The 13,882-nt window shown below is 41.0% G+C and overlaps 1 protein-coding gene across 2 annotated transcripts in view; it reads left to right on the top strand.

Annotated features, from left to right (window-relative positions):
- si:dkey-247m21.3 (5-hydroxytryptamine receptor 4) overlaps nt 1-13,882 on the top strand; it is a 47,531-nt gene that overhangs the window by 14,678 nt on the left and 18,971 nt on the right. For both annotated transcript variants that reach the window (XM_047569000.1, XM_047569001.1), the window contains exons 2-6: nt 2,210-2,291; nt 2,701-2,868; nt 4,194-4,394; nt 5,532-5,685; nt 7,379-8,040. In XM_047569000.1, the coding sequence (XP_047424956.1) occupies nt 2,269-2,291; nt 2,701-2,868; nt 4,194-4,394; nt 5,532-5,685; nt 7,379-8,040 (1,208 nt within the window). In that variant the 5' untranslated portion in view covers nt 2,210-2,268. The remainder of the gene's footprint in view (nt 1-2,209; nt 2,292-2,700; nt 2,869-4,193; nt 4,395-5,531; nt 5,686-7,378; nt 8,041-13,882) is intronic.

The raw sequence follows: 13,882 nt of genomic DNA on the forward strand, positions 1-13,882 counted from the left end.
CCCACTGCATGTCAGAGGACAATTTTCACTTTTTCACAGTTTTAGTTTACTTTCCAAATTTTAATATATAATAAGAAATATACTTTTGGGTGAATGGGTCAAAACTTTGAAGCCCATCCTTTTAGCACATCCTTCGTAAGTCTTAAGTGACAAGAAACGTAAAAGGCCGTGAATCAAACAAAAGTCTAGAAAAAGTAAAAACGCACCCCCAAATCACAGAGATACCGATTTGCGCTGGAGTAGTATTATAAGTCTTACGAGAAATAGGATAGGTAATTTCGGTGTAATTTTTACTTTACAAATTACAGACGTGGACAATTCACACAGGATTAAGATCATAGACGACCTCAGCTATTATTACAAATTACTGGCGGTCCTCTGATAAAACGAGTCCCGTGTGAATAGGGCTTATCAGATCTATTTCTAGAAGGGTCGTTGGGGTCTTGAGACAGTAGGGACTTAAGCCTAAAATTAATAAAATATGTGAGACAAAAAAATTTTGTCGGGTGTATTCTCAAATTAAAAATTAAAATTCATGAAATAAGTGTAACTTGAATTCACATTCATCTTAATTAACATGAAGCCAACGTACATTGGGTTATGCCACAAATTCTTTTCTTTTTTTTAACTGTGAAAATTGACCAGCCACGACCTCATACAGTCTGTCTTATTTGAGAAGTGCTTTTTAAATGAGACAAATTGTGTAAACTCTGTGTCTTGTTTGTTTGATACCCTCCTATTCTTCACCTCTTCAGGCACTCTTTTAGCATCTCATCTCTCTGTCACGCTCCCCTAGTCCTCTGTTCTCTCTTCCTGTTTTGTCCCCTGTCTTGTATCAAAGACGTATCAGTTGGATTTTACAAAGGCAAACTAAGGTCATCCCACTTCCTACTGCTTAGCCAATGATTAATGTCACAGACAGAGCAGACGAGCTACCAAGACCAGTGAATATCCAACAGTGTGTCTTCGAACTAAGTCTTATTTAATATTATTTACATAGCTATAAACCTGATAGCAGAAAAACTGTGCTGGTTCTTGGAAGTACAGATGGTATGCACATCCTGCACTTCAGCCAAATATAATGAGGCTCTGTTGCAATTCACCTGGCTCATGTTCTCTTTCTGTTCTCCTCAAAGATGTGGCGCCTCTGATAGGACACTTTTCTTGTCATGTCTGTTTTGTTTCAGCTCAGTTTTCAGCACCACAGTAATTTCACAACTCATTTCCTATATACATGTCCAAAAAAACAAGTTTGCTTTGGGGACCAGAAAACAAATCATGTCTTGTAGGCTTATACTGTAACTGTCATGCATGTCTTACATGCATTTTCATGATGCAATATTGTTTTTTTCTATCACATTCATTCATTTGATAGCAAATTATAGTTATATAGGAACATGCCAACACCAAAGCATCAGGTTCAGATACAGACATTAATAGGTGCCAACTGTTTGGTCATTTCCTGATCGATTGTAATCGACCCAGGAGCCCCCTGTACAGGGAGCGGACATCAGATCCGGTTGCTACAGTCTAAACGCGTTATAGCGTGCACCATTATGAACACATAATACACCAGAGAAACTCATCTAAAAGCCTCTATCAGGCATTGCAACGCAAATAAAACCCCAAGCAATTGTATTGGAATGTGATCAAGTGATTTTACTAACTTCACCACTTCAAGATTGATGCACATACGAGTCATATGAAAGCATAGATCCTGTTGATTACAATGATGTCTGTCTCTTTAATGTGTGACAAAAACTCAGAGAGCTAGAAGCCAAAGAGTCACAAAAATAACATTTGGCTTCCAGGCCTTAGCATGCTAAAATTGATCCAGATCTGACCTTTGACCTCCCCTTACAAGGGAATAAGAAAGGTGAATTTCCCTTGTGGTAGTCAACAAAGCATGGTATGATCATTGCATTATAAAGACAAACTAGCATGCTGATTTATTCTGGCAGACCCAGCTGCTGCCTGTTGCAGACTATATGCCCAAAAAAAACATTTTAATGCTGGGATCAACTTACTTATTTGGGGAACAAATAGCACATTTTTGGCACCTTAGTGCTGCCACAAGATGGACAAGCAAGAACAAGAAATCCATCCAGTTTATACACAGAAGCTGGTTACTATTCTCAGAAAAATGCAGATTTGGATCAAGAGTGGTATGATTATCTCATGATGTGTGTGTGCGTATTTGTGTTTGCAGGGCCATAGAATGGGGTGATGAGGACTCTCCTCAGCTGACTTCAATGCAGATGACTAGTGATGGCCACAGCATCACCTCAACAGTAAGTCTAAAACTGAGTTATTGAGTGAGCCTGTTTTGTTACACCCATGCATTTGCACCATTGCTCTCTGCTCTGAATCAGAATTTAATTTGAGCCTCAGCAAATCATACATTGTATGAGATTAACGTTTATTCCAGGGTTGTATTTGAATTGGCTGAAGTTCATCCTGCAAATCAAATGACCGTGACAAACCTACATTTTTATAAATGTTTAAATGTTTAATTTGATGGCGAGTGTCCAAGTGGTGTGCAACTCCCACTTAGCACCTCTACAGTGCTCACACATTACAGGAGGACATTTCATCAGTCCAACTGACCACAACACACTAAATGAGAACATGTTAATTTTGGCTGATAAAGATCAGTGTCTGTCTTTCTTGGTCTTTCTGTCTGTGTGTGTTTTCTTTCAGTTTGTTGGATGACATAATTAACACAGGACAAGAGCAACAGGAGCAGCCGGAGTTCTTAAACTCAGCGGAGACAATTGTCCTCGGCATCTTTCTCTCTATCATCATTATCATGACAGTATTTGGCAATCTGTTGGTCATGGTAGCGCTCTGCAAGGACAGACACCTACGGTGAGCCTGTTGTCTCTTTTTCGGTGCTGGGCACAGCAGCGGGGCAGAGTAAAAGGCACCAGCTCAATAACTCATCCTGGCTTGTATCATTTAAATCAACTTAACATAATGAGCTCAAACATTATGACATAATGGGTTAACATAATGAGTTCTTGGTATTCCAACTTAAGGACTTATGCCAGTTCAAAGGAATAGAAAATTTAATGTGACAACCTAACTTGAAAATATGAGTTTTACGATGGGAACTGGATCTCTCAAAGTCGAGTTAACTTGTGTATTTAAGGGAGCCTTTGTACTTAAGCGTATAAGTTAAATCAACCTGAAATTTATTACAGTGTATCAATTAAATGAAAAGAGTCGGCAAACAACAGAACACAACTTCCTGAATCTTAAATAACAAAAAAAGGGAAAAGAATAACTGACAACTTCATCTTCACTATTGTGGTGTAACTAGAGGTCCTAAAGGTCCTAAACAGCTTTAGGACATGAGATTATTGGTTTGATCCCCTCTATGTCCATGGCTGAGGTGCACTGATCAGTCACCTAACTCACAAACTACTCCAAGTGGGCTCAGTTAGATGGGTTGAATACAGAAAAACAAAAAACAAAAAAACAACAAACTTGTATGTGTCTACATACTGTACATTGATGTGGCTTCAGAAGAGAGAGGTTAGAGCTGCTGCTGGAGTATTTGTGCTGAAAACATTATTTTGTTCTCTGGCATCAGAAAGCACCAAATATGCTGTATATACAACAACCAAACTGCACTGTAATCCAAATACACATTATCACAAAGACTGCATATTCTGTAATGGAAAATTTCCTAAAGTGTCCCCAACACGGTAAATATATCACCAGTAAGAACCTGGTGGCCGATTTGGTAAGGACCCCTGGTGTACTGTGTTAAAATAGCCCATAAATACATTATACAAATACAGTATTAATTTTAATTCTTGCAACATTTTTATTTTTGCATCTTTTCTGTGCAACATAAATGCTTGGTGTTTTTTGAGAATGTATGTGGCCCAGCATTTTATAAAAGACGAACTTCGGAACAAACCCATGAAATGTCAGAGCACTCAGATTACAACCTGTCCTGAAAAACCCTCTCTGCCTGGATAGGTATTTTGTACCTGTGACATTTCACAACTACCCCAAAATTCAAGTTATAAAATAAATAAATAAAAACTCTGCAATCCAAGTGAGAAGTTGGTTCTATAGATGAAACGTTTGGGAACATGAATAATAGGTCTTGATTGTATTGTTTCATCAAATATTAAATAAAGTTTTGGTTTCGTAACTCCTCTCCACATTTCTTCTCTCAGAAAGAAAAAGACCAACTACTTCATTGTGTCGCTGGCATTTGCTGACTTGCTAGTGGCACTGGTCGTGATGCCCTTCGCTGCAATTGAGCTCACTACTGGAGAATGGCATTACGGAGAGATTTTCTGCTTGGTGCGAACGTCTCTGGATGTCTTGTTGACTACGGCATCTATCCTACACCTCTGCTGCATTGCATTGGACAGGTTTGTGTGACAAAGAGAGGGGAACAGAGTGGGGAGTTTAATCAAAACCCCATTTACACTCATTAAAACACAAAAACTTGTAAGGAAGTTTCATAATCCTGTGCAAAGACTAAGAACCACTTGTGAGTAACAAGCCAAGTCTATATGTATATCGTAATTCATTGTTACACAGAATAAGATGTTACAATCCCTTGTGCCAAGATCCAAGGCAAAACACATTTAGAAGCCCAGTCCAACTGAAAAACCTAGCAGCAGGCTAGCAATCAGCTACCAACTAGCAACCAACAAGAAGACACCAGCTAACTAGCCTATCCAACAGCAGTAGGCTCACATAACCCCATCCCCCAGTAGAGCGTGAGTGTGAAATGTCAGCATTTCCACCACCCTGACAGTAGGGGGCGGGGGTTTCAGGTAAGAAGTAATGGGATATGAAACTGCATTTCAATCAACATTTTTCCCTTGTGCCAAGATCCGAGGCAAAACACATTTATAAGCCCAGTCCAACTAAAAAAACGATCAGCAGGCTAGCTGTCAGCTACCAACTAACAACCAACAAGAAGACACCAGCTAACTAGCCTAACAGCAGTAGGCATACCATTAGGATTTTCAGGTGTTTTCAAGTGAGCGTGTTTCCTCTTTAGCCACAGCCAATCACTTGCTCGCTCTGATACCAGGGACATGTTGTGTACTGCGACCCTCTTTTCTCTCCCGCGAATGCCCAGCTCACACAGGAGAGCAATGGTGGATTTTGCCACAAATCCACGGCAAATCACCTCCATCGGAGGCACATGGGCGCTCCACCCTTGCTGCTCAGCTTCTGCTGCCATCTCTGCATATCTACCTCTCTTGCGCTCATTAGACTCCTCAACTCTGTCTTCCCACAGGACAGTAAGCTCAATGAAATACACTACCTTCTCTACTTCCGACCACAATAGCAGGTACAGTCGCAGTTGGGTGTTAGCTATCTGCGCTGGGACAATCAGCTGCCCATTCCTAATCTAGAGTAGAATGTAGTGTAAAAAGAAGCACAAGTAAGATTGATGCCAAATAAAGACCAAGTGGATTTGTCTTTGAATACATTTTTACACTTCAAAAGCAGTGCACTTGACTAAATAGTAGTAGTGTGTGTTATTCTAGGTATTACGCGATCTGCTGCCAGCCACTGGTCTACAGACACAAGATGACCCCAGTGAGAGTTGCAGTCATGCTCAGCGGCTGCTGGCTCATCCCCATATTTATCTCCTTCCTACCCATCATGCAAAGCTGGAACGCAATCGGGATCGAGGACATCGTAAGTTCTCATTATGGTTAAAACAACTGATTATTTCAGCATTTTCCTTTTAAAAAATCCTGCATCAAATCATTATATTTCAACAAAGCATGACTCTGAACAGCAAATGCAGAAAGGTATGTTCTGCCTGTAAGGGCATAAGCAGCATTAAGCTCTCCAGTCAAACATTCCCTGCTTCTAATAAAACTTCCAATCCCTTGAACAATGACAGGGTAATGCAGTGATCACGAAACAATCCCAGTCTCTGTGGATTCTTCCTCGCTGCAAGCGAAGACAGCACTTCAACAAGCATTTTCGTCTGGTTTGGATATGTTTTGGCGTGAGGTTATTTCAGAGCTGCCTTGAAATGAGCAGCAGAACTCCCAGAGGCAGATAGGGTTAGATTCAGCCAGGTTTAATGAAATTCACAGCAGTTTTTTTTTACTGTCCTTCACTCAGGCAGCATCCAAACAACAATGTTCTGCTATTTTGTTGACATCGTACTGTATGTCGCACACAAAACAAAACTGTACCTCACCCATACACTTTTTTACTATATATACATTCTGTGTTTGTGTATTGATGTTTCTTCCTTGGTTGCATTTCTTTCACAAATTTTGAACAGTTTCTGGTCAGTCATAAAAGAAAACAGTTTGAAACCAAAAGCTCCTCTCTGTCCAGCTGTCACAAGAGTTCAGGAACGGATGTAATAGCTTTGACACAAGTTATATGACATTGTACAGTATGTCCACTTGGTTTGAAATGTGTGTTCCATTTTCACAAAGGTAAAAAATGATCCTCTACGCTCGTGGTGGCAGGGTGATTTGTTAATACACACGGGTCCCCAAGGGTATGAAATCAGCTTTAGGTCCTTGTGGACCTGCAGAATTTAAATTTTACTCTGCTCAAAGTTTTAAGTTACCACACAGATATGGCCAAATGGCCAGATAAAAAAAATCTTTTTAGTAGAAAAGGATATCACAAAGCAAAATATTATTACGATTTTTATCATATTACATCTTTTGGTCTTAAGCTTAACGGTCTGAAGCACAGGGGAGAAGCACGGGTGAGGTCTCACATAATTTCAGAAAAAAATGACAGAAATGTAAAAAAAAAAGAAAAAAAAGAATACATTTTTGAATATGGATACGGCTAGTGTTTTTCCCCCCTTGCCTCCATTTTTTTGCTAAGCTAAGTTTATCGCCTACTGGCTCCAGCTCCATACATGGTCACATTTATAGACACGTTTCCATCCAAACTACACAGAACTCTTTGTCTCTGGAACTTTATTCAAGGAGCTAAAAGGTTAGTATGCTGACATGAGAAAAGGAAATGGCAGTGGAAGTGTTTGGTGCTCCTCTCCAGTCTGGTAGATGGTAGTTATGCAGAAGACTATACAGCAACAATAATAATAGTAAGCATGCAACCTGAGGAGGATTCAATCTTGAAACCATCTAGCATTGACTCAATGCTAACATGCAAAGTAAGAAAGTTTATTTTAAAATGTGAGCACTTGACCATTCAGAAATATTCAGTGGTGCAAACCTCACCTCCAAAGTATTACCCCCGATCAGGGACATTTTCTATTTAGCACTTAGAACTTCAATTGGACCCTCATCCTTGATGGAAATTAGTGGAGTATTTCAAGGCTGTCTAGTCCTCTGGAAAAGTTCCTGTAACTTTCTTATTTTGTCTTTATCTCGTACATTTACAGATTGAAGAAAGGCGAGCCCTGACAGCAGGCTCCAACGATACCAGCTGTGTGTTTCTGGTCAACCGGCCGTACGCCCTGATCTGTTCTGCAGTGGCCTTCTACGTCCCGTTGGCCCTCATGGTTCTGGCTTACCAGCGCATCTATGTCACCGCCATGAGCCACGTACGTCAGATTGAGACGCTTCAGCGTGCCGGTTCTGCTCCAGTCCCTGGGACAGAGCCAGTCGTCACAGTGAGGCCTTCCACCTCCTCAGATCCACTGGAGCATTACCACCTTAGGACAACAACGGGTTCCTCGTCAGAGCAGGCTCCCATAGCAAATAGCCGCATGCGCATCGAGACTAAGGCAGCAAAGACCCTTGCGGTTATAATGGGCTGTTTCTGCCTGTGCTGGGCACCGTTCTTCATCACCAACGTGGTGGACCCCTTCATACACTACTCAGTACCCTGGCAGCTTTGGACAGCCTGGTTGTGGCTCGGGTACATTAATTCAGGGTTGAACCCTTTCCTCTACGCCTTCTTGAACAGGGCTTTTCGGAGGGCGTTTCTTGTAATTCTCTGCTGCGGGGATGAGCGGTACACACGAAAGGGGAGCTGCTCGTATGGACACACCCACAGAGCGTGCTCAGGCGCATCAGTCAACGGGACTTCCATGGCACTGAGGTAGACACACAACAAAAGCACAGTGACATTTGCACTTTTTGCTCATTTTTCAATAAATTCAAGCAAGATATCGAATCATATCCTTTATCATGATTTGAAAGGAGATTGATTACATCTGTGAATAAGTTGTTGTAAAGAAGACCAAGAAACCCCTTGTTGTATTTCTGTCCCTGCAGCTAAAAGTCCATCAAAAGGAAATCAAGGCAGGAAATAAGGTTAATGTGTTTCTTCCTGCAAAGACAGACAGTCTACATCTGAGTGCCAGTGACTTATTGGAAAGTCTGTTCTCTCTGTATTTGTTTGACTTAGGTGCACTTCAATATAAAAATCTAAGGAGAGGATGACAGCCCGAGTTTTTATTTAGTAATTTGTCCATCTACTTGAAATTGTTGTTTATTTAGGAAAGTTAAGTTGACTCACACAGCTGCTGCTTTGTAACATGACCATGTTGTACTGCACGGGTCTTTAAATGTGACAAGACACTGCATTTACAGACTGCATCCATACATTACAGTTGGACTGCATAGATTGGGCTTTTACAAACAAATGCTCTTCTCTCAAAGAACCTGCAAGGTTCTGGAGATGGAACACTTTAAAGCAAAAATAATGAGTCACATCATCGCCATGAAGTCTGATCATGAGCCGTATCATATGCTTTCCCTTCGTCACTGAACTATTTTGTAAGCTGTGAGAGCCTTAAGAGATAAAGTTCAGGCACTGATCCAGATTTCTGAGTACATGTGCTATGTTTGTATACAGTGTACACTTTCTTAACTTTAAAGTTTGTCAGATGTGGGGAGGTCGGGTGGATGAGCAGCACATGTAGTTTTAACATGTGACAAATAGGTCAGCAACTAAATGAATGCCTGCCTGGGAATTCGGCAAAGATCAAGTTATTGGACATTTATCAATAACAGTTTGCAGTAAAGTATGCAAACTTTGGACTTGGGGCACTTGTTAGTTCGGTGTTTAACTTGGATGTAAGTGGCTCGTATTTATACAGCGCTTTTCTATTTATTGGTGCTCAAAGTGCTTTACAGTCACAATGTTACATTTACCCACTCGTTCACACAAGCACAAACACATTCACACACCAGTGCCAAGCACTGGGAGCAACTCGGGGTTCAGTTTGTGCCTCAGAGACACTTCAGCAAGTCGCTCATGTCCCAGGCATCAAACTGCTAATCCTCTGGTTCGTGGACAACCCGTTCTGCCTACACCTGAGTGCTGCATCACAGCTACATCACAGCCGCAAACTACAGAGTCGGGGACTCTATAAACCTGGATATATGTTTGTCTTTCTGCATATGGGATTTGGGACCGATTAAATACCTCCATGGTGACTTTAATTGATAAGAGTCCAACCTGAACCTGGTAAACATTACGTTTTTAGCAGTTTAACACTGGCACCCATTGAACACAGGACGTGGAATAGAAGAAATACCAAAGGCAGGCAGAGGCAGGCCAAAGTGGAGATGATAGCAGGCTGCTCGCGCAGACAGGGGACTGATTTGCAGACAGGGTGACTAACGGGAAAGTAGGTGGGCATCCTTTAGCACTGAGAGGCAAGGAGCACTTCACACAATAAAAAAACAAAAACAGCATGGGAGTCAAAACCATGTGGTTCACGGACGGCTCCAATAGACCAAGGAGGCTAAGGACTTCACCGCAGGTTCGACAGTAAAAGGACAGAGGTTAATATACTGCTGAGCTGATGAGTGGATGGCAACCAGGAAGCCGGGGGAGTGAGATGAGCGCCACACAAAGAAGACACACGAACAGAGAAAAAAAGGGATACATGAGACACAAGAGACACTTTTGTTTATTTAACGGTCTCAATAAACGGTTTAAAGTATTTAGCTGTGAAAAACTTAGCATAAAACTGCGTGCTTTATTCAAATCATCATTATGGAGATTCTAGAGTAAGGCCCTCAGTGGAACAACTGACAGATGCACTTACAAAATGATTGCCAGCTTGAAAACTATGAATCATATTAAGTCATTAAGCCCTGGTATCAGCTTGTTTTTCTCTCTTGATGTTAGTGGTGCTGATTTAGTTGACTGCTGTGTTTGTATTCTCTACTCCTTCGAGTTGGGAGGATGATGAAGGAGGGGACCTGCTTGCGTCTGCACTGTTTAGCTGAAACACAAGTGCTTCACTGCCGGACAGAAACAAAGTCACACACACACACAGACGACAAATAAATGAATAATAAATATGCACAAGCGCAGACGTGTGAGGGAGCCACTGACAGTGAGTCTAAAAATATTTTACATTCTGTTATTTCTACTGAAAAATGTGTCCTTCTCTATCTTTCCATTGCACTGTGCATGTGCCTGCATCATCAAATGCCATATTGTCTCTGTCCCAGTCATAGCTGTTTCACTTGCAACGTGTATAATGTGTGTGTCGTCTGTGCGTGTTTAAATGGTGTCCGCCTCTCTAGGTCTTTCTGCATGTGCGTATGTTTATAGGAAACATAATGCAAACAGTGTTAACTCCAATCCTCTCTTAAAATCTGTCTGGGACAGAAAACAGACTCAGACAATCAGATTACAGCCGACAGGATGCTGGAAATTGAAATTACTGGAGGGATCCTGTCAAATTATTCTGTCAGCGAGTTGTAGGCATTCAGGCGCGCTTTGTCGGCGGATGGTGAAATTGTTAGTCTGGTGGTTTCTTTGTAGTTTAAAGTTACAGACAAGTGTTTCTGTGCTTAATTCTGTCCCTGGGTGTTTGATGGCACACTTGGTTTGGATGTAGGACTTGGACCTGAGAAAGGGCAGAATTATATACCTGTGTTCTCAGAAGTGTAGGATTTCCCCCCATTTTTAGTCAGCCATTGATGATTTCTTTCACCAGATTTGGAAACTTATCTATGGATAAGAGATTTTTTTTCATATATTTATTTCTTTTAGATTTTCATTATTTCAAATCTTCAAATACATACACAACCATCACTATTTTTATATTGTGTGAAAATGAGCACAAGCTTTCTGTTTTTAGTAAACCTCTCAAATCAGTCTACTGGACTTTTGACATCTCTGACTTGAGAAATACACGTTTCATCCCTGCTGTGTTTAGGGAAGTATTAACTTTAACATAATACTTTTCCCTACTACAAAATTCCTTAGGGTGTTTTCCAGGTACATGCACAGCTCCAGCAGTGGATAGTAGACACTTGTTTGTGATTAGAGTCATAACAAATACCCTGTGTTTTGCCCCCTAGTAAGAGTAAGTATGAAAGATATGTGGACCATCTGAAACAGGTTAAAGCTGTTGAGTAAATACGGCCCTACCGTCCCTCACGTCCTCGTGGTTCCTTTGTTTACAGTATTGTAGTCTCTGCTCAGCGGTTGTGCTTTCTAATAACTTTTGTGTGTCCTCTTCTTTCGTGTAACTTGTGTGTTATATGTTACATTCGCTGCAAATAAGAATCATTTCTAAATTTCAATCAGTTGCCATGTGATAAGGCAGCGCTTAGCTTTAATTAGCATAATGAGGTGGGACCAGCCAAGCTAGGCCCGTGGCTAAATGACAGCCTGGCCAAGATTTATTCATTTTTTATTACAAGGTAATTGAAGAAACGTGATCATTTATCCGATAGAGTCAGAGTAGCTGTTTTCCCCATTGAAGAAGACTTGGTACTGATGTCATCTGAGCTTCAGTGAAAAATCTGTTCTTTAAGCTAATTTTAAGGCAATGGCAAGACGCAAAATAAAAACCTTCATGATGACCAGAAACAAAGCAGTACAATGATTTAATTGAAAGTGCTGTGTTTTTTGTTTGTTTTCTTTCCCAGATCACTAGTACAATGGTGATCTGTTTTCCCAGTTTGATCTCACCTCTCCTCTGCTCCTCTGTTCTTCCCTCAGCTCTGTCATCTTTACCTCCTTCAGAGCAGATGACATTGGTGCTTAAAACAGTGTGGGCTGCATGTGTGAGCTTGAACTCCGAAATAAAACGCATGAGAGTGAGTTAAACTAGAGGAAAAAGCACAAAACAATGATACAGGCTTTTGCACTAACCAGGCCTCGGTTTTCAAGTGACATTTTACTGATAAAGACCTGTGCTTATTAAAGGACAAAGTATAAAATTACATACTGCGCTGTCAAACATTTTGAGAAAGCCTGTCTCAAGGACGTGTTCCTCTGAGGTGTCAAATGTCTCGAGGTACATATCTTCCTGTAACATTTAATCAGGTTCAGTCTGGTGTTTCCTGAGGTCGCCCTCAGCTCCTCGCGGACAAGCAACATTGAATTCCCTAAATACAGCCACAGCGGTGGCCTCTGTCGTCTGATTCTAGGTTAGCCTGTTTATAATAGCTGGCAGGCAGTGCAATAGCAAAGCACATCTGTTTAGCTATTTGAAAATGGCAAAATTTGAAATCTATCTGGAATGGAAGTCATCTGAGAGACATGTTAGATGGCTCTTTGTGCCAAGGCCACGCTGCCATTCTCGGTCAAGGTATGAATCTAATCCGTTTTTTTTCTTTCCATGGTGAATGTTTCTGGTTTTTGATTCCGCTCCAAATAGGGACATTAAGTCTGTGCTCAGTGATTTAGCAGAGAAGACAAATGGGCTTTGAGTTCAAAAAATCTAATAGAGTTTACAAGTACTGCATTTATTAGACCGGGGAGGTATTAGATGCTATATAAATTGTTGTAGAATGGGCACTGTACGGATTTTATGCAGACAAGATCTCCTGATGTCGTAGTGATGTCATGTCCGTTTGGCCTCGAGGACAGGAACAAAACTAAACAAAAAACAGTGTTATAAACTGTAGCTTGGAGGGCGTCCCAGTCAGGGTGGGTGTAACAAAAAGATGGTATCTGCATTATGGGAAATGAATGACCCAACTTATTTGGAGTCCGACCCAAAATGTTTTTGTATTTGTCTCATGTAACTTTGCAATATGATGGAGTGTCGCTTTAATAGTCATGTCTCACATCACAGATGTGTCTTTGGTGATCTGATCACACACACACACACACACCCCTAAGTATTGTGTGAGTGTTGAGGATGCGATCTGCAAACAGTAGCAAGTACACATTCTTTTAGCAGTGTGTTGGCAAAAGCAGGAAACAACAATAACACACATAGCGCTTGACAGCAGGGACAGCTCTCATTCTTTTCCTTCCCCTTTGTCTTTTCCAAAGCAGTCCCTGAGACGCGTACAAAGATGCATGAACTGACGTACGGACATCAGAGCTGTCCACTTGTGAGCACATTCCTGTTAATGTGACTTATGTACAGAGCTCAGGTCGTTTCCAAAGACATGTGTGACAGATCTTTCTTGATGCACATGCACATTTTTGTCAAATTTGAAACGTGACAATAACAAGAATTTTGGTTTTTGGGACACTTTGTACAAGTATGTAGCCATGAGGAGGTGTGAATGAGAAGAGTGTCACTGGTGAAGGAGAGCATGCTAAACCCCCCTGGTTTAAACAGACAGGTTGGGCAAGTGTAAACACTTGAGCCTATGATTTGTTATGTTATGACTTGTGTGGTTTATTACTGTCTGATAGAAGTCTCGGATCCTCCAGCTGCTCCTCTGTGTGTCTCTTTCTGTTTCATACCCAGAATATTTTGATCTTTTGTTTCCTTCTTCTTCAACATGGTGTGAAATGTTTATCTTGTTTCTGTCATTGCCTTTACTCTCTCATTCCTAGCCTACGACTTGTCGTCTGCTTCCCTCTGTCTTTACCAAGTGTAATGATCTAAAAAGACTTTGAAAGTTTTTGCTTTAAATCGACTGCACAGAGGGAGAGAAATTAGATGCAGTATGGGTCTCCAATAGTCACTGGCTTTCTTTAGATACTTTTTATTGAAGTACAA

The sequence above is a fragment of the Mugil cephalus genome, chromosome 19 (assembly GCF_022458985.1).
Source record: "Mugil cephalus isolate CIBA_MC_2020 chromosome 19, CIBA_Mcephalus_1.1, whole genome shotgun sequence".
Lineage (NCBI taxonomy): Eukaryota > Metazoa > Chordata > Actinopteri > Mugiliformes > Mugilidae > Mugil > Mugil cephalus.